This window comes from Schistocerca serialis, chromosome 7, assembly GCF_023864345.2.
Source record: "Schistocerca serialis cubense isolate TAMUIC-IGC-003099 chromosome 7, iqSchSeri2.2, whole genome shotgun sequence".
Classification (NCBI taxonomy): domain Eukaryota; kingdom Metazoa; phylum Arthropoda; class Insecta; order Orthoptera; family Acrididae; genus Schistocerca; species Schistocerca serialis.
In genome coordinates this window covers 263,598,972-263,614,844 of record NC_064644.1, presented here as the reverse complement: position 1 = coordinate 263,614,844, position 15,873 = coordinate 263,598,972, and the positions used below count along the sequence as shown (strand labels likewise).

General features: G+C 38.0%; 1 protein-coding gene across 2 annotated transcripts in view; it reads right to left on the bottom strand.

The window, feature by feature from the left end:
• Positions 1–15,873, bottom strand: part of LOC126412195 (ubinuclein-1) — a 389,778-nt gene that overhangs the window by 248,602 nt on the left and 125,303 nt on the right. For both annotated transcript variants that reach the window (XM_050081677.1, XM_050081678.1), the window contains 2 exons: positions 10,003–10,143; positions 7,049–7,138 (listed from right to left, as the gene is read on the bottom strand). In XM_050081677.1, the coding sequence (XP_049937634.1) occupies positions 7,049–7,138; positions 10,003–10,143 (231 nt within the window). The remainder of the gene's footprint in view (positions 1–7,048; positions 7,139–10,002; positions 10,144–15,873) is intronic.

Sequence of the window (15,873 nt, the reverse complement as noted above, 5' to 3'; positions counted from 1 at the left end):
AACAGTGACTGATTGTTGATAACAAACTTCACACAGGAGTAAATGTATTGTGATGCTGTTGTCAGTATGAATGACTGTTGAAAGAGTTCACCATTATAAGCTTTAAGGTGGACATCACTCTTTCACACTTCTGTGCAACACAATTTTTTTTTCCTCTTGATAAGTAGCCCCAAATATAATACCATCTACATCTATTCATACTCTTCAAACCACTACAAAACGCATGACAGAGGGTACATTCCATTGTATCAGTTATTAAGAATTTCTTCCCATTCCATTCAAATATGGAGCACAGGAAGAATGATTACCTGAATGCCTCTGTGCATGCTGTAATTTTCCTAATCTCGTCCTCACAATCCCTATGTGAGCAATATATAGATGGTTGTAGTATATTTCTTGAGCCATATAATAATGCTGTTAATTAATAAATGAACATTCGTGAAAGAAAATAAGAAAAATAAGTTCACTTTTTGAAATTTTCATCTACAAAATCTGATATTATCTGTAATGCTAAAGTTGCTGAGCATAGATGTTTAAGACGATGTGTAACATGTGACTTCCAGAAGTATAGAATATTCTGTTTCAGTTATTGATTTTTCTCTTGTGCACTATTTCTAATTCTGTTGTCTGAACTTGCACCGTACTGAAGTGTATGTATTTTGTTTTATCTAAATTCAGTGACAGTCCATTTGCAGAGAACCTGTTATTAACTTTCACAAAAATAGTTACATTTTCTAGTGTTGAAGTTACTCCATTAGGTTTGATTACAATATTTGCATCCTAAGTGAAGAGAACTATTTCTGCTTCTTGGACATAAAAAGGAAGATCATTTAAGTACAATAACAAGAAAGAGAGCAAACCCACTATTGATCCCTATGGTACACCTATAGTGATTAATCCCCATACTGTTTCATTGTATACACTCCCTTAGTTTATTAATGAAAACACCACATTCTTTTAGTCACACAGTATGAAAACCTGCGATTACAAAGGTCTCTGATACCATAATACTCTAGTTTCTCTAGGGGACTGCTGTGAACAAATACAAGCTGGTAATATTTTGTCATTTAAATTTTGTATAAACAGTGAATTAAAAAAAAATGCATGTTCTTTGAAGAGCCCACTTCGAAACTAAGTACTTTATTGTGAGAGATGTGTTTATGGTTCTTGGATATATTATTTTTCCCACTGCCTTTGAGGAGACAGTAAGTAATGGGACTGGTCAGCAATTATTAACATCTGTGTCATTTCTTTTATAGTAAAAATGACTGACAACAGCATATTTCAGTCTGGAAATATCCCCTATGATAGCGATGTATTGTACTGTATATGTGGCTGAACACATTATATACACTGTTTATCCAAGAACTGAGATGGTTTTTACTCTCGATGTAAAAGCAACTTAAGTGCAGAAATTATGATGACAGCTTGAACTAACAACTGTAAACAACAGATATGCATTTGACCAGTTGTCTGTGAGTTGGCAGTGTTTAGTGGAAGTGCAAACATAGTGTGTCAATGTCGACGTGTCACAAACTACAATGGAGCAAAATCTCTAAATCAAGTGTTCAAGACTTTCTACAGAATGTTTTCAAGAACAGAAAAGTGTATTGAAAGTTTGTCCTGTACACTTTGACTTTTGAACAAAAACAGTAACGTGCAGACGCCAGAGGCAACCTGATTGAAATGCAAAAAGCGGACAATTATTTTCTGGCAAAAAACATGGGTGATTAAAGTGTTATCAATACGAACCAACCACAAAACAAAAAGTGCAGAAATTCATATGAAGGGTCAATACTTTGATGCCCTAACTGTCATTCAAGCAAATATTACGCATGGGAGGAACAACATCCCAATGAGGGGCTTTTCTGCCAGTTTCACATGGTTATATGGATGCTGTGTGTGAACTCAAGTGGGAGAGGGTGGGGGGTGGGCAGTATGCAGAATTCCTGAAGTATTACAACCAACATGTTAACAACTGTTTGGATCGACTGGGTACATGCGAAGTACAGGATTTCAATACTTCACTTGACGCATTGCTGACTCCATGAGCTTTTGGTTGTGAAAGTGCATTACATTCTCAATTACTTTGAAAGAGCATAAGATGATTGAAATTCACCTTTCTGCAAGTGGAAGTGCTTTATGCATAGTTTCTATTACTTTATTGCTAGAATTGTATGTGCCAATCTTCTGAGCTACTTCACGGAAGTCACTTGCCTTGACAATATCACATATATTTGCTTGTTTGCTTTAATAAGAAAGTCCTCCCATTCCTTACCTTGTTTTCTGGTTTTCTTTTAATAGATTTAATTGTATCATCTGAACTGTTGATTTTTAGACCTTTTTTTTTAAATTTTACCCATTTTCCTTAGGACAGCACAGTATTTCTAGTAATATGTACTCAGTCCTACTTCTCTGCTGGTCCTAACATTTCAAACAAACTATTTCCTTCTCCTTGCATTAGTATTTTCACTACTTTGGAAATCCAGGTTTTTTTCTCATTGGTTCCAAATGTTATTGCTTTACATGGAAAGTAGATGCTAAAGGATAATAGTAATCTATTTATTAATAGATTAAATTTGGTTTTGACATCTTTCACATAAGCCTGGTGTGTGATTGGAGTTTGTTGTTAGGTGCATACACATCACCGTAGTCGACATTTGTAGCTGTTCCTTAACAAAATGTTAAGAGCTGGGAATAATTTATTACCAAAATACACTTCGTTTACATTCTATTACCTGTTTTGTTGCCTCTCATTCCCACTTGTGGCTCATAGTTTCTTAGCAAGTATATGCACTTAATTATTTTCAGAGCTCTTCATTGTAATTTCCGGCGTTTTAGAATGACGAAATACATTTTGTTCACGGTAATATGTATTATTTTCCAAATAACATTATTCAAACATACTCTTAGGAGGGTTTTTGTTGATTCCTCCCCCCCCCCCCCCCCCCCACTTTCTTATTTGTACCCACTTGTTTCTTTCCCAGTATAAAAGATCATTCAATACCAGTCTTTGACAAATAGTCACACTCTCCTTTTTGTGTTCTCTTAGTGAAGATAATGAGAATCATTGATATCATGAAGTTCTTTCAAGAAGAGGTATATTTCAAGAAATAAATTGTAAATGCAAATTTAAACTGACGGTCAGATGCTCAATGATATCAAAAATGAATTTGGCAGTGGATTCAGTTTCTTAGATTTTGATTTTGTATAAGACTTTTTCAATTGTTCAGTCCTCCAAGGTCTGAAAAACAAAGCTCATTCAAATGAGGCTGAAGACAGGATACAGCCAAGATATGTCCTCAATAGGTAATTTGTGTGTCAAGACATTCATAATCCAGAGAGCTGTCAGTTGCTGTAGGATGTGGCTTCTGTTTCAGTCTGCAGCATTACAAACACTATGAATTTCGGATGGTATGTTTAGTTACTTAGAGACAAAACAAACAATTACTCTAAATACATTTTGTCTGGAAGCTGATGAGTCAGGCCAAGAATAAGTGATTGGTAAGCTACAACAGAGGAGCTAAAAAACTTGCTTTCAAGAATTCCATCATTACCCTGACTCATCACTACTGTTCAAATATCTGATCGACTTAAGACTCTGTATCCATGCCCTTCACACATTTTTCTTTTTAACAAGTTTTTTTCCTCGGTGTTACTTAATAATCACAATGATGTGAATTAAATTTCTTGATCTAATAAATTTTAAATTTCATGGAGCTTATGTTGTTTCCATATTCCTTCGTTACCACAGAAGATTCTTGTGAAAAAAGCATTAAAACGTGTCTCATAAGATAAAGATACATTTAAGTTGTTATACTAAGTCTTGTTTGGCACATAGGATGATGTAAGGTGATTACCACACGGAACATGAATTACTAAGCAATCACATCATTCAATCATTTTTGCAAGATCCTTGTTGCCTGACATTTGCCTCACCCATCATATGTGTGAATACATATTATGTGATAATTTCAGAGAGATCAGATTACAGGGGTAGTTATGTCTTATTTTGTCAACTAACTGAACAGATCAGTGTGGAAAATCCTTGTGGGCTTCTTGGGAAGCCAAGGCTTCATACATCCACATCAAATGTAGAAGTAACATCTGTCATAAGATAGCTTAAGAGAGACACTTCTCTTTCACTAAAATTTAAATGGACAACATACTGGTTCTTCACCTGAAAGAAAATGAGTGACAGATAATGCAGCTACACCTAACTGTTATAAGGAAAAAGTTACTGCATATTTCCATCTTTTGAGCTTCTTTATGGATTCATTGCTGCACTAAACCCAAAATGCTCTTAATGGGATATTAATTTGAGATCTCGTGTAAACCCAGTCCAAGAATCTTGCATATTGTAAGACCTTGGTGTTGCTCGTTCTTTGAACTATGAAGAGGAGAACGATAATTGACAATTTTTCACTCTCTCCATTATGAACATAACAGACACAGCCACTAAACTGCAGGAATTTAGTCATAGCTAGACTGTCTTCTGCTGCTATTTTAGCTGCAAACAGTTCAGGCATCTGACAGCTCGATCTGAAGATGGCTGAATGGTTTGCAAATGAAATACAAGCAGGAGAAAATTTCGTTATGGCCAAATTCCTAAAAATTTATGGATCGAGTAATACACAATTTGAGAACATGAAGATTCACATGACATAAGCAGCAGGTAACACTGAGACAACAGAGAAGCTTTACAGCTTGCTACTTATTGAGATTCCCAATAAAGAACATGCAGCCAGTGTATCTGTACCATACTGTTCAAGTATACATAGTTTCTTTGATAATAATGGCCACTGCTGTTCAACAACCAAATTAGATTCAACACACAGGGCATGGGCTTGTGGGGGGAGGGGGGGGGGGGGGGCACACATGCTTGTGTGCATTAAGTGTGTACATTTATGAGCGTGCATGCACACACACCAACCGTCACAGTGTACATCAAATAATGAAAAAGGAAACTTCTGAACACATAATAGGTCTTGAGAACACAGAAGATTATGGACGCCACTCTCAAATGATGTAGCAGTAATAATAATAATAATAATAATAATAATAATGATAATAATGGCCCACAGAGAATATTTCTGGAGTCCAACTGTTCAATTTGTCCTCATTTAGGATCCATAATGGCACTACATGCACGTGTCTGAGCACTAAAGCATACAGACCCATGCTTTAGGTCTAGTGAATACAAATACATGACACTGTATCATGCGGAGTAGCATCAAAAGACCACAGTCAGAATATAATATACTACAATGTTAACTCAGATGCTGCCAAATACTGGGTGAAAAGTATTTAAACCAACAACTCTGGGAGGTTGTAGGGGACATTAAAACAAATATTTTTTACTAACGTCATTTTTTCCTATGAGGTGTATTTAAACCGGTAGAGGAAGATTTCTCTGGCGGCTAATTAATTGAACCAACAAACACTTTTTCATTTTTTTATGACCAAGAGACAACACATTAACACAACCCAATTTCAATTATAGTAGATTTTCAAAAATGCCTCCATCGACACGTAAACAAAGGTTACACCGTTGGATCATCTTCTGTCTGTCTGACATGGGCAAAAATCCCAGGAGTATGCTGAATTGTTCCTGCTGCTGCTACTATCCAGGCAACCAGATCCTCTTCTGACGCAACAGGAGCTGCATAAACAAGGTTGTGCATCTCTCCCCACACAAAAATTCCAGAGGGGACATATCTGGGGATCGAGCAGGCCATTGTACAGGACCACCTCTGCCAACCCACATTTCTGGGAACTGTCGGTCCAGGAATCGATGCAAATGACTACTGAAATGTGCCGGCACCCTGACATGTTGGAACCACGTATGTTGTCTTGTAGGGAGCGGGACATCTTCCAGCAATTCTGGCAATGCTCTGGCGAGAAAATTGTAGTAGTGCCTGCTACTTAATGGCGTAGGTAGCAGATACATCCCAGTTAAACAGTCCCCAACAACACCGACCCACACATTAACGGAGAACCGCACTTGATGAGCGCTAGTAACTGTGGCATGTGCGTTATCCTCACTCCAAACATGCGAATTGTGCATGTTGAAGACTCCATCACGCCTGAACGTTGCTTCATCAGTAAACAACACAGAGGATGGAAATGTAGGATGCATTCCACACTGTTCCAGGTACCACTGCGAAAACTGTGCTCTGGGTGGATAATCAACTGGTTCCGGATTGTGGACACGCTGTAAGTGAAATGGACGTAACAATTGCTCTCGAAGGACTGTTCTTACATTCGTCTGATTCGTCCCCATGTTCCGTGCACTTGCACGAGTGCAGTGTTCTTACCGTGCGGTGGTGTCAGTGTCCAGGTAATCTGCTAAATGACCCAGTCTCACGCAGACATTAGTACACAGCAGCAAAGGTCATATGATGCGGGATACGGCGATTAGGATATTGTTGTTGATAAACCGGCTGTGCAGCTCATCCGTTGTGGTGCGCCACGTAGTACGCACCAACCATATCAGTGTACTCACTCCAGGTGTATCGCTCCATTAGCAAACAGAGTCAATGCACTACTACACTGGTGGACAGCAGTTGCTTACAACTTGCGTAATACGCCCTCCATCGATTTAAATACTCCTCATAGGAAAAAATGACATTAGGGAAAAAAAATTTGTTTTTATGTCCCCTACAGCCTCCCAGAGTTTATTGGTTTAAATACTTTTCACCCTGTAGACTTACACGATATGTACCGGACATTAAAAATAACATGAGTAATACCAACATCATCGTACACACACAGCAGAATGGTGAATTTTGCTCTATTTTCAAACAATAGCGGTTATTGTTAGTATGGACCACGAAGGTTGCAATATTTTTGTCCTAGTGCCCATTTGCTTGAAATCCATTTTAAATGATACCAAGAGGGGGTATTGAATAAGAATGCTGTTGAAGGTGCAAAAATCTAACAATATACTGCAAAAATATCTTGCCTGCATTGTTCCACATTAATTGTAGTGAATGTAGTTCATATGCCGTTCTGGGTATGCATATAACACAGTAAAGCTTTACATTACCTTTAATGGAGACACAAGACTCGGAGCTTTTACAGCGTCACTTTCAGTATCTTCTTCACTACCTACATCATCAGGCAAAGCAAGTGCCCTCTGAAAGTGATGACAAAAAATCAAAATGATGCTTTGGTTATGCAAAAATATGCAATTAAAATTATCACTACATTATTTTCATAATTTCCTAACTGTTGTAAAGCTATTATCAAACATTGTATGTTGATATTGTGCAACAGGCATCAGCATATCAAATATATTTCATATAAAAAAAAAAAGTGTCAAAGGAGTGATCAGATACCAGCATCACGTTTCAGAATATCTTCACCTATGTAAGACTGATCTATGCACCTTTTGACCGGTACAACTTGTAGATTTTCTTATTGGGCGAGTGCTTATTCAGAAAATTTAGTATCATAACATAACAAGTGATTAAAGAAATACTGCACAATACATTCAAAACATGCATGGTAATGATGTTGCAAGACCAATGAGATATTTTGTGGATAGTAAAATCTTTCAGTAACAACAAAGAAATTCAGAAAGACAAAGTATATATCCACTTGGTATAAAGAATGTGGATAAATGCAAGATAATGTGCACTAGTAGTAAAAATCAGTACCATTAGTGTACAACGTTAAAGGTATGCAACTGAACTCAGACATGTTGAGAAAATACAGGGTGTTTCAAAAAGGACTTTATAACTTTAAAAATTCTTATATATTTATCGAAAGAAGACAGAGTTGGGTTTAGTGTTATTTTGTAGGGAAACTTTTTTTTTACCTTCTAAAGATGTTGTATGTTGCTTCTGTGGGATATCCTACTCACATCCCATCATAAGTCAATTTCTTCCCAAACTCGCTGTAGCATTGCAGGTGCAACTTGCTCAGTGGCAGTGTAAATTCTTGCTGCAAGTTCAGATAGACAAGCTGGCATAGGAGGTACAAACACAATATCCTTGATGAATTCCCATTTTATATGGGGGCCATGCAACTGGCACATCATGACCAATCCACTGACCTGGAAAGCGGTCACTGAGAAAATACCACACGTCAGCCAGGTAGTGGGGTGGTGCACCATCTTGCATGAAGTAAACATTTCGTTCATGGTCATCCTCATCGATCTATGGTGTCAAAAATTGTTGTAACATACCCAGGTACACTATCCCATGGATTATTCTTTCACGGAAAAAAAGGGGCTGTTTCTTTGTTCTTGCTCAATGACAAAAAACGTTCAGTTTAGGGCTATCATGAACATGTTGCAATGTTTGATGTGGATTTTCACTGCTACAAATCCTACAGTTATGTATGTTAACCTTGCCACTTAAGTGAAAAGTCAACTCATCAGAAGTGATTTTGTCCACAAAATGTTCATCCTTATGTAATCGATTTAACATATCCGCACAGAAGTTCTTGGGGGCAATTTTACATTGTCTTTTATTGCTTGTACGATGATCAATCTGTACAGTTTCAAATGCAAACGGATTCTCACACATGCCAGACAGTTGTATGTGGGAGTTGCCGGGCCAATTTCATACAGCTGCTGACATAATGTTGTCTCACTCGCTCAACAACGTTGTCGGATGTGCTGGGACGACCTGATGATTTCCCATGTCTTACCGAGCAATCCGTTTCTACAAAACATTTATGCCACTTGTAAGCTGTAGATCTACTAGGAGGACCTATAGCGCACTTGGTACGGAAATTACGCTGAACTGTTGTCGCCGACTTTGATTTACAATCCAAAGCACACAGCTAGCATGCTGGGGTCCAGTGAAGGCAGCCATCTTTAACGCAACTGCCACTAGCACTCCTTACAGTGCGGTTCCGCACTGGCACTCTATGAGAGACAAAACCTGATATATTTCCATACAAATTGACACTACTATCACCTCTGTAGGTACTATGAATTAATACGAACTTTCAAAGTTGTAAAGACCTTTTTGAAACACCCTGTATCCAGGTATATTGTTAAATTATTAGCAGAGAAAAGAACAACAATCATTTTCAGGGAGGGCATATTGCTAATGAAGATTTACTGGGACAATTCTGTAAAAGTGTAGAGCAGCAATGGGTGGCAGAGAGGACTGTCTGGATATCTTGGGTGAACTGCTCTTGAATAATGTGAGAGTTCCCCGCCCCATCAGATTAAAGAAGACAATTGTAAAAATTCAGAGGCATGATCCTGGGGTTGCATTTGGCTGGTTCACTGATTATGAGAGTGTTATGAAGACATTGGATGATCTTGTTTGGTAATCTTTGGAAAGAAAGTAACACTTTTTTCCTCCCAGGAAACACTTTCTGGTAAAGAAACAATATTGCAGATTAATGAGATATTTTGTGGATAGTAAAATCTTTCAGTAACAACAAAGAAATTCAGAAAGACAAAGTATATATCCACTTGGTATAAAGAATGTGGATAAATCTTATATCCTACTTAAGGGCATGAGAATAGCATAAAACAGATTGGAATATACATGGAGATATTTATATCCCACACTGTCCTGAACGGTAACAAAAAGTGAATCACAAATTATGTACCAGCATCCCTTGCAATGCACTATACAATGACTTATGTAAATCATGAAATGCCTTCAAACAATGCAAATATGGTACAACAGTTATGTAATTTATAGGAAACTTCCACGCATGTCCAAAGGAACATAGCATCGAATTATATGCACAATGTCAAATACTGACTCTGCGGTAAACATACTTCTGTAAACATTCCACATCACCTGATAAGCAGACAAATAAGCCACCAGTCAATTCCTCAAACAACTGTTTCTTACACAGAGACTGGCTCATGCACAGGAGAAAGCTGAACTTCAGCAACAAAAATTCCACATATTTGTTATGAAACAGCAAATGAGAACATAGTTAAATGAAGAGAAATATGCATGTGAACACGCACACACACATGCCCACATGCACTACTATCACTACCTTTATACATGCTCTTACCTTAACCCTTTTCTTATTTTTAATGTCTTTTGACTCTTCAACATCAGACTGATCAGATACTTCCTTAAATTCTAGAGGACCACAATTAATATAGAAGCCACCATGTGCAGTTGTCATCTCCTCGGGAACAACTTCATCATACTGAAACATTTGCAAAAACATGTCTCACTACATATTAAACAGTAAGAAAAATAAGCTCTAGCTACCTTTATTTTATGACTAACATACTGCACTGTTAGAACAAACAAAAATGTGGTATTGGAAATGGTCTCGGTGAATTACTTCGTCTCTTTATGACTGCAAGAATAAAACGTCACACACGCACGCACACACAATTATTTCTGCTTTCACATCCAGATTCAACAAATAAATAATTTTTGAACAACATCAAGCAGTTGGGAACTTACAGATATACTGTCTTGAAATCATTGTACTATTGATGAATTTTGGTATTTATACATAAGCAGTGCCCTATTCACATCTCACGTGGCACGAAATGCCATGTCCATTTTCCTGGTTCTAGTAACACACGGTATCTGCAAAACAGACTGCAGTGCCACTTTCTTTAGCATTTTAATTAGCAGAACTGTATATGCATCTTCAAAATTTTTTGGAGCAATGAACACTCCATTAAATTTCAAGTGTGCAACCACAGAAACGTTACATTTTCTCCTGACATTTAGGCTGTATACTTTTCAGCCATATCCTCTGCGAGTGGGCTGACAACACTTACAATTCATGAAAGATGCAGAGAACCTCAAAAGTACACCCAACTCTTACACAACAATAAGTCAGGTGTGGCAGGGCAGCACATTGACAAAGCTCACTATTATGAAAACATATAAATTCTAGAGCTGATATTATCATCGTGGGACTCTGTGCTGAAGGAAGCAGTGAAAACTTGCTTCTCAAAAATCTTAATAGCAATTTCAGCCTGGATACATCATGGAATCCAGAACATTCTTTAATAAATTTGCAAAAATGTTACTACAGCTTAACTAATAATGGTACGTCAATAGCCCAGCAAAGAGTGACTGTGCAGCTACAGATTCAATTTATGTGTAGTTCTTTCCTACAGAGAAATGTCTTCATCCTGTGTATCTGTGGCAATATGTGCTTTGCTGCAGATGCACACACTAAATTTAAGGAATCAGCACAACTGTACCTGCTGTCACCTGGACTACATCATTAACAAATTCAGGACAATCAATGTACAGACTATCCTTTTTCCCCCAATCTTCAATATTTTGAACAGGGCAATCTTTTTTTAATATCTTATGTCTTCCCTGGATACCATTCTCACTGACATAACTTTTCACAGTCCTATTTTGATCTCAAAGGGTTCATATAACCACTCTTTGAATTGCACTTTAGACTTTAAAAGTAGTCAGTATACCCTTATTGTTAATTACAATTTTTTCATTAATTTGCATTCTTCAAAAATTGAATATTTACATATGGCCTTTTATCATATGCTATCTTCTTATTTTCAGATTGTGCATCTTTTGTAATATGAGACTGTCAAAAATATCCTTGATAGTCCCTAAATGTGTCAGAAGATCTGGACAGGTTAAGGAGGGAGAAGGGCAAAGAGAGGTGGGAAGTGGCAACAGGTAGCAGAAGGAACAGGCCTAGAACTAAGTCTGACAGTTTTGTGGTGAATCTCAAAAATAAGTTTGACCTGTTGCTTCAGTTAGAAACTGATGAGCCTCAAGCAGAGGTAGGTGTAGACAGGACACAACAAACTTTCAATAGGAAATTGAAAAAGAATGTAGGAAAGTCATCGAAAAGGAAGAAAGTTTTGTTGTTAGGCAGTTCTCATGCCAGAGGTGTAGGCCAACTTCTGCAGGAGGAATTAGGACCAGAATACCAGGTCACAAATTTTTTCAAACCAAGTGCTAGTCTGGATCAGGTGACAGAGGATTTAGGTTCACTCTGTAAAGGATTTACCAGGGAAGACACCGTGGTTATTGTGGGAGGGCCAGGGAACAGCATCGACAGAGATCCTGGGTACAGTATAGAGTGTGACCTGGTAAAGATTGCGTCGGCATCGAGACACACCAGTGTTGAATTTGTATCTGTCCTGAGACGCCATGACCGGCCTCATTTGAACTCTTCTGTTGGGAGAGTTAATTTGGAGTTGGAACGGCTGCTTGGGTCGGGTGCGGGGGCTCATATTGGTGTGGTTCCTGTTGATTATCTCAGTAGGTGGGACTATACCAGGCACGGCCTACATCTCAACAGGAAAGGGAAGGGGAAACTGGCTGGGGTAATAGCAGGAAATTCAAGGGGGGGAGGCACTGCCATGAATGGTAAAATACCAGTGGTTACAGGTGTTGGAGCAGCACCTTTTTTAGGATAGGTAAGACAGAAAGATGTCAAGTTCTACGAGAGGTCAGGATTGAAACAAATCTTCAGTTTAGGAAAGAAATTAAACAGCACAATTCTAGCACATTTGATCACCAATCACAGCTATCAATTATAAATTTTCACCAATCACCAGAAATTTTATCTCCACCAAGTTGTATCTCAGTCCTAGGTAATTTCATTGATGAATTAAAGTCACCCAACCCAGTTGACATAATCTGCCTCTCTGAACACCATGTGACCACTGGTACAGGAACTAGGCCTAAGCACAATGAGAAACTCAGACAGGAGAGTACTGCAAATGTTAGAATAAGGAAAGGTTCTCATAAAAGTATAATTAAAAATAATGTAAGTATATTTCATCAAAATATTGGGAGTTTAAAGAATAAAGTAGATGAGCTTCTGGTTTGTTTAGAAGATTTAGAAGCTGAGAATGAAATAGATATACTATGCCTGTCTGAGCATCACATTGTTACTGATATGGATAAGGTAAATATAAGTGGATATAAGCTCTCTGCACATGTAATGTGAGAAAATATGGAGAATGGAGGAGTTGCCATATATGTCAAAAGTTATCATTATGCAAAAAGTATAGAAACAAAAAAGTTTTGTGTAGAGAAACATACAGAAGCATGTGCCTGTGAGCTTAAATTAAATAAAGGCACATTTATAATTGTAACTGTATATAGGTCCCCATCAGGAAATTTTCATCTATTTCTGAAAAATTTGGACTCCTTGTTGTGCTATCTGTCAGACAGGGGAAGCAAATTATTATTTGTGGGGACTTCAATGTAGATTCTCTGAAAGAGGGTAATAGGAAAAATGACCTTGAAGTATTACTCGGTTCTTTCAATCTGACACCCGTTATTGATTTTCCTACTCGGGTGGTAAAGGATAGCAGCTCACTGATAGATAACTTCTTTATAGACCAAGATAAGTTTAACCAGATAAATGCTCAGCCTGTTGAGAATGGTCTTTTTGATCATGGTGCTCAGCTAGTTACAATATATGACATAGCTCCATTCAGCAATACTAAACAGTCCTCCAAAGTAGTACGTTCAGTCAACGATTTAACAATTGCAAATTTCAGGGAAAGCCTACAGCAGTTAGACTGGGATGAGGTGTACCGTGAACCTGATGCCAATTTAAAATATAATTTATTTCATGACATTTTTGTAAATGCATTTGAAAACTGCTTCCCCAAGAAAATAGTTAAATATACTCATAAGAAACCTTGTAACAAACCATGGCTTACTAAGGGTATAAAAATATCTTGTAACCAGAAAAGGGAAATGTATCTGACAGCAAGAAAGAGTAGTGACCCAGAAACTATCAAAAATTATAAAAACTACTGTGTTATATTAAGAAAAGTTATTAAAAGTCCAGGAGTATGTGTATCATGTCTGAAATCAGCAACTCTGATAATAAAATTAAAACAATTTGGAATATTATTAAAAGAGAAACAGGTCAACCAAGAGCAGTGGAAGACAGTATTACCATCAAATTGAAAGAAAACTTTACGAACAAAAAGTCAGAAGTTGAAAATATTTTTAATAATCATTTTCTAAATGTTGTGGATATAGTAGGATCCAGGTGTTCATTAGAAGATGCTAGGCTGTTAATGGAAGAGGCCATACCTATGCAATTTGATACAATTGAAATCTCACCCACTTCTCCCTCTGAAATTAGGAAAATAATAAACTTGCTTAAAAGCAAAAACTCTCATGGAATTGACGGCATTTCCAGCAAAATACTAAAAGCTTGTTCTCAACAGATAAGTAAGATTCTCAGCCACCTGTGTAATAGCTCTCTGGAACAGGGCATTTTCCCTGATAGACTGAAATATGCTATTGTTATACCTTTGCATAAAAAGGGGGATAGATCTGATGTCAACAATTACCGTCCAATCTCCCTTCTAACAGCTTTATCGAAAATTTTTGAGAAAGTAATGTATTCAAGAGTAGCTTCACATACCTGTAAAAATGAAGTACTAACAAAATGTCAGTTTGGTTTCCAGAAAGGTTTTTCAACAGAAAATGCCATATATGCTTTCACCAGTCAAATTTTGAATGATCTGAATAACCGAACACCACCCATTGGGATTTTTTGTGATCTCTCAAAGGCTTTTGATTGTGTAAATCATGAAATTCTGCTAGACAAGCTCAAGTATTGTGGCATGAGTGGGACAGTGCACAAATGGTTTAATTCGTACCTAACTGGAAGAGTGCAGAAAGTTGAAATAAGTAGTTCTCGTAACATGCAAAGATCAGCACATTCCTCAAACTGGGGAACTATCAAGAATGGGGTTCCACAAGGGTCAGTCTTGGGTCCTTTGTTGTTCTTATTATATATTAATGACTTGCCATTCTATATTCATGAAGAGGCAAAGTTAGTTCTCTTTGCTGATGATACAAGTATAGTAATCACACCTGACAAACAAGAATTAACTGATGAAATTGTCAATACTGTCTTTCAGAAAATTACTAAGTGGTTCCTTGTAAACGGACTCTCACTGAATTTTGATAAGACACAGTACATACAGTTCCGTACAGGGAATGGTATGACGCCATTAATAAATACAGACCTTAATCAGAAGCATATAGCTAAGGTAGAATATTCCAAATTTTTAGGTGTGTCCATTGATGAGAGATTAAATTGGAAGAAACACATTGATGATCTGCTGAAACGTTTGAGTTCAGCTACTTATGCAATAAGGGTCATTGCAAATTTTGGTGATAAACATCTTAGTAAATTAGCTTACTACGCCTATTTTCACTCATTGCTTTCATATGGCATCATACACTCCTGGAAATTGAAATAAGAACACCGTGAATTCATTGTCCCAGGAAGGGGAAACTTTATTGACACATTCCTGGGGTCAGATACATCACATGATCACACTGACAGAACCACAGGCACATAGACACAGGCAACAGAGCATGCACAATGTCGGCACTAGTACAGTGTATATCCACCTTTCGCAGCAATGCAGGCTGCTATTCTCCCATGGAGACGATCGTAGAGATGCTGGATGTAGTCCTGTGGAACGGCTTGCCATGCCATTTCCACCTGGCGCCTCAGTTGGACCAGAGTTCGTGCTGGACGTGCAGACCGCGTGAGACGACGCTTCATCCAGTCCCAAACATGCTCAATGGGGGACAGATCCGGAGATCTTGCTGGCCAGGGTAGTTGACTTACACCTTCTAGAGCACGTTGGGTGGCACGGGATACATGCGGACGTGCATTGTCCTGTTGGAACAGCAAGTTCCCTTGCCGGTCTAGGAATGGTAGAACGATGGGTTCGATGACGGTTTGGATGTACCGTGCACTATTCAGTGTCCCCTCGACGATCACCAGTGGTGTACGGCCAGTGTAGGAGATCGCTCCCCACACCATGATGCCGGGTGTTGGCCCTGTGTGCCTCGGTCGTATGCAGTCCTGATTGTGGCGCTCACCTGCACGGCGCCAAACACGCATACGACCATCATTGGCACCAAGGCAGAG